General features: G+C 33.1%; 1 protein-coding gene across 1 annotated transcript; it reads right to left on the bottom strand.

Annotated features, from left to right (window-relative positions):
• Window positions 1-1,386: 1,386 nt before the first annotated feature.
• Window positions 1,387-4,533, bottom strand: LOC115966569 (protein NTM1-like 9). The gene is made up of 5 exons (XM_031085783.1): window positions 4,458-4,533; window positions 3,881-4,182; window positions 2,310-2,444; window positions 1,931-2,200; window positions 1,387-1,629 (listed from the first exon to the last, which is right to left on the bottom strand). The coding sequence occupies exons 1-5, from the start codon at window positions 4,531-4,533 to the stop codon at window positions 1,387-1,389; spliced, it is 1,026 nt and encodes a 341-aa protein (XP_030941643.1).
• Between the last annotated feature and the right edge of the window lie 1,472 nt (window positions 4,534-6,005).

Here is a 6,005-nt window from a genome sequence, read left to right as displayed (position 1 = left end):
TTCCTTGGGTCGTTACATATGGTATCAGAGCCAACCCGGTAATCCCGTGTGGGCTTAGAGATACTACCCCACAAAGTGGGCCCTAACGAGGACGTTAGGGATTTAAGTGAGGGAGATTGTGATGCTCCAATTTAATTGATTGTGTGATGTGTGTGGGTGTGTGATGAGTCTCACATCGGGTATTTACTGGATTGAACTGGGCTTTATTAACAACTGCAAGGAGCCTCAATTGTGACTAGTCCTCTAGAGGTATAGCGCAGATGTGGCTAACGCTTTTCCTTGGGTCGATACAGGTAGAGAGGAAAGAAAATAAATGGTGGGATCTAGGTGTTCTCTCCCCAAGCCCACCAAAATGTTTTCCCTCGAAAATAGGGAGAAAACTAAGTAGGTAGTACGTTGCCCCATATGCACATTCTTCAATTTGTCATATCAAACGGGGCCTAAAACTGAAACACTATATACCTACATCTGGCACTGCATGTGTTTTGATGAAATGTGGAAACATACCCAAAAATAAGAAATTCTAGACAAAATAAACTAAGAGTGGACTAGATTCATTACCTGGTAGAGATGTCTCTTGGAAAATGAGATAACCCTTCGGATCACTGCCAGCTGACCCATCTCTTGTTGATTTCAGGATTTCTTTTGCCTTGGGCAATATTCTGCTCTTTGTTAGACTCAGTAATGGTTTTTTCCTTAGGCAGCTAGCATAAGGAAAAATATATATATATAACAGCTAGCATACAAGGGCAAAATTTGGTAAATAGTACATTTTTTGAAAAAAAAAATAAAAAAAAAATTGGAGACTAGCACACATTTGAACTTATTTAGTTAGTTGGACTGTTTTTAGAACTCGAGTTTGTCAAACTCGAGTTCCAACCCAAAATCGAGTTTCCGAAACTCGGTTTACTCTTAGATTCATCTAACGTGGAGTTTTTTTTTTTATATAAAAAAATAAAAAATAAAAAACTACGTGGAACTCAAGTTTAGTAAACTCGAGTTCCATTTTTAAAAAAATTTACCAGCAAGGAACTCGAGTTTGCTAGAATCAAGTTCCAAGCGGGAAAAAAAAATAAGTTCAAATGCATGCTATTTGTCCAATATTTTTCTAAAAAGATGCTGTTCAACAAATTTTGCCAGCATACAAGCAACCAGAAACAAAATTTGCTACCTTCCCATTTAAGAACGTCTCATTAGAGACGGACAGAATCTATTCATGATGTGATGCGCTGCAGCTTGATTCTCTCACCTCTTCTTGGGATGATACTGCTTTAATTGAATTGCTACGCTTCAATTGGAATCTTCTCCGAGCAGCTGTTTTTCCTACAACGTGGCAGGATCTTCGGTAATTTTTAGTTTTGGAGGCTCTTATCTTGAGATGAGATTCTAGACTAGATTCTGGACTAACTCTTGTAATGCAACATATGAATATAGGTACATCTGCCGCCGGACTAACAGAGGGAGCATAAAGTCCCAAGAAATCATCATGAAGGAAACCATTTGATTCTTCTCTGTATTGGCCATGATTAGAAGAGGAACAGTTCCACTTTGAACCATAGACAATTGTCTGTATTCTTTAGGAGCAATATGTTCATTAAACAATGTTGAAATTCCCAGAAAGTGGTCACACTGTAACATATAGAAAAGAGTGGACAAGTTAATTTTCCAAGTTTCCTAAACAACAAGGTCCAAAAGCAGAAGTTGTGAAAGCCGACAGTGCCAGACTGCCAGTAATGCAGAGAGTATAGGTGGTTCACTCATATGGAATGAAAATTTTGAGCTCTGACTTTTTGCACGAGTCAACCTCCTATCCTTTCTGCATTACTTATTCATACTATTACAATGTTCCTGGTAATACTCTGATATAGAGATTTAAAGTTCATTAGCTATGAGATTCTCCAATAGCTGTTGGAGAATATATGTTTTTTACCCGTGCTTGGGCTGTGTCAGTGTCTGTGTCACTGAAGTGCAGTATTTCTTCAGAGGAGTACTCATCCTGGTCAACAAAAAGTGAATGGACAAACTTTGTTTGATCCTCTTCATGTTCATTATGATCAAACTGAAATTGCACTTCGCTATGGCCATTGGTAAATGTGGAATCCATGAAAGAGGGTTCCTGCTGATTGCAAAATGGAAGCTGTGAGGAAGAGGCATCATAATTCTGCGGCTGCTGCAGCAGCTGTAGGTTCCAATTCTTCTTCTGTATGATCATATACCTGAATAAAGAATCGCAAACAAGCAGACATCAGTTCCAAATTTGCTTCTCATGGTCAATATTGGAAATATCCATAAGGCATGCTCCTTTTTACCTCTGGATTTGTAACCTCTGACACTGGATTTTCAAAATCAGAAGCAATATAGCTGCTTTCTTCACCTTCATCGCAGGTTGTCACTTTAGTTTTCTCATCCATTTTTCTCTTTAAGCGACAGAGGACAAAGGCTTTCTGCACAAGTGAATGAAACTGATATTACTTTGTGGTAGTAAATAACAAAAGTTTCAGAAAAACCAAGAACACAAATTTCAAACATCTAAATCAGAAGCATATACCTAAACTCTTCTAATCACGTCAATCACAGTCTAGGATGACATTAGGTGTCCATCAAGTAGTAGTAATATACTTTCTGTTTAAGAAATGTTAGTTTTTACGGATACAAACAATGAAGTTCAGAATCCCTTGTTGTGAACAATAATGAAGTACGTGATGTGACGAATAAAATTTCACCAATTAGCTTTATAATGAAACTTAAATGGTCAAACACCACATTTGACCCCTGAAGTTTATCCATTTTTGTAATCTGGTCTCTAAAGTTTCAAAAGTAATAATCAACTAGGTACTTTATTTGACAATGAAATAATGAATTTGAGTGGGGCTTTTATAATCTTATTGTTTTTGTAATGAAATACTACTATATTTTCTAGGACAAAGTTTAGCTACAAAATTGGTTGTAGCTTAAGGCTACAAACTCACTCAATAAAATAAATACTACAATATATTTTGAAAATCTAACCGTTGAATTGCATGTTCTTTACACCCTTAATACACATGTTAAATTTTGTGTCAATCGGATATCATTTACTATATGATCTATAAGCTTATATTTTGTGCATAATTTTAAATTACAAAAACTTGCAATTTAAAAAATTTATTGATGACATAGCTATTGATCTTTAATTTTCTTGAAATTTTGCAAGCATGGAGGATATAAGAAGAAGATGTAATCCAATGGTAGATTTGTTAAAATTCACATCCAATAAAAAAATATTAAGTAAGTTTGTAGCCTAAGGCTACAACTAATTTTGTAGCTAAACTTTGTCCTATTTTCTAAACTTCTTACGAGTTTCCAAAAAAAAAAAGAGACTAGTTTATTTTTTGGGGTCAATTCATTTTTTTTGACGGGGTTAAACTCTAATAAAATTTAGTTTTGATAAATGATAGATATAAGTTACTTAACACGATTAAATTTTTTTCTTAGGGGAAGGGGATTAGCCCCTTAATCCCAACATAGTTTCGTCCCAACCAACTGCTCACTTATTATCCATTTGTGCAGCTCACTTATATTTTTTAAGACAACTTTTTTTCCCCATTTTTATCATAAACATTCTTTGTAGTGTGAGGGCCAAATTGAAACATTTTACATTTTTTATAGAACAGTATAACAATCGAATGGGAAAATTGGGCAAACTTTATGGACCAAATATGGTTTTAACCCACTTATAATAGAACTCATCAACTCGCAACAAGAAAACTCTGTTACCAATTATCTTAAATACATAAGAGTAATCTTCTAATTGCACACACAATAAAACATGTAAAACAAGGAAAGTACCTATCATAATCCCAATAAAATGAATAATTTAACATCATGTTCATATGTGTACCAAATTAAGAGCATTAACATGAACACCACCAACCTGGTGAGGAAGAGTTACTGTTGGTTGATACTCGTGCATAACCCAGCTGGTCCTAACCCCATCACGAACACGACCTCTATGGAACACTAGAGTCTTCTTTGTACCAATCACATTGTTGGTGCCTTTAGCTTTGATCTTCCTATCTTTACCTGTGACTTTCCAGTACCCGGATTTGGTAGCCCTGTTCGTTCTGTTACTGTTGGAGTTCTTGAAATCTCGGGGACTAAAGAAAAACCATTCTTGATCATCTGACTTGATCACTGAGAACCCTGCACAACCATCATCACAAAAACACCCTTTTTTTTTCTTCTTTTTCTTTTTTCTCAACGTCTCTGTTGGAAACACTTATGCAAAAACTCTCAACTTCAATGAATGGTCACTTAGAATTGAATATAATAAACTATGAAAACTAACTATTGATCATGAACAAGAACAAAATAGATTGCAAACCAATTAATTCTTGGAATTGAACTAAGAGAAAAAACTGTTTAAAAAAAATTAAAATTAAACTTTTGGCACTTGGGTCAGGAAGATAATGCAGTACATACTAGGTAAATCCGAAGGCTCCCAGTTGCATTAACTTCAGGGATGACATGGACTTGGGAGTCATTGCCTTCCATTTTGAGCCTCAGATAGTGACTCACGAGTTCTTCATCGGTTGGCATCGATTCCATTTGACTTGAAACTTTCCCTACAAGTCTTCTGCTCAGCTTAGTATACAAGTTACCCTGAGCTCTGGCAGAGAAAGAGAGAGGCTGACACGTAGTCCAGGTTTTCTTTTTTTTTTTTTTTTGCTGAAACTTAGTCAAGTATTATACCTATAAAGGTCAATTTTGCTAAATAATATATTTTTAATATTTATTATTTAATTCACACTACTTTGAAATTATTTGAAAATCAAAATCTAGCCTATTTTTTTAAATCATTATTCACATTCAGAAATGCAAAAAAATTAATTAATTAATTAAAAAAAATATTTTTCATCACCAAAAATCTATTTTATTTATTTTACATTAGTTTAATACTATAATACATTATTAATCATACATCTCATGCTCTATTACCTTGCTATTTAAGGGTCTGTTTGAGATCCGTTTATTTTACTGAAACTAAAAACTTTTTACTGAAAGTACTGTAAATAAAGATAAAGGAAAATGCTAACGAATGCCCTTAAGACATTGGTTAACAATCCATTTAAAGAAAGTTTTTATGGGAAAAGAAAAAAAAAAAAAAGACAATTAATGTTTTGACAGCTTTTTTCATTTCTTATAAAAGTAGTGTCAAAACTTTCCTAAAATTGATTGTTAACCAATTAAAGAAATTTTTTATGGGAAAAGAAAAAAAAAAGAAAAAAAAATGCAACTAATATTTTGACAGTTTTTTCATTTCCCATAAAAGTGGTGTCAAAATTTTCTTAAAATTGATTGTTAAACAATGCCCCAAGAGCACTCGTTAGCATAACCCAAAGATAAAAGTTAGCTTAAATAGTATAGTGAAACTTATCAATAGTATCAAAAAGTAAAGTGGGACCCATAAATAGTACTAAAAATAAATTGAATAATAAAATAAACTGGCAAAATTAAGCCATGCCAAATGCACACTAAATATTATTATTTTTTATTTTTCTTTACAGTAATATTTTAATAATACATTCAACTTCTCATACTTAATTCTTTTAGTAAGATTAAAAATAAATAGGTGTGGAATAAAATAATAATATTAAATTAAGATAAAGATATTACTACAATAAACATCTATAATGTTAGAAAAATTCAAAAAATCTAGCAGTAGGCCTCCGTTTAGATACTAATGAAAAATGAAAATTATTTCACTATTCAGCTTATTTTTTTTACTATTTATGGGCTCCACTACACTTTTTGGTACTATTCATGGGCCCCACTGTACTATTTTAGCTAATTTTTACCTTTATCTACAGTACTTAAATAATAAGTTTTCAATTTCAACAAAATAAGCGATATCCAAACAGACCTTAGGTGTGGTTTTTTTTTTTTTTTTTTTTCCTCTAAGGCAGTTGGTGCTACAATAAAATGAAAAATAACTAAGAACAAGTTTTAGAGCATCAAATGGAAAT

The sequence above is a fragment of the Quercus lobata genome, chromosome 2 (assembly GCF_001633185.2).
Source record: "Quercus lobata isolate SW786 chromosome 2, ValleyOak3.0 Primary Assembly, whole genome shotgun sequence".
NCBI lineage: Eukaryota > Viridiplantae > Streptophyta > Magnoliopsida > Fagales > Fagaceae > Quercus > Quercus lobata.
This window is presented reverse-complemented; position numbering and strand designations above follow the sequence as displayed.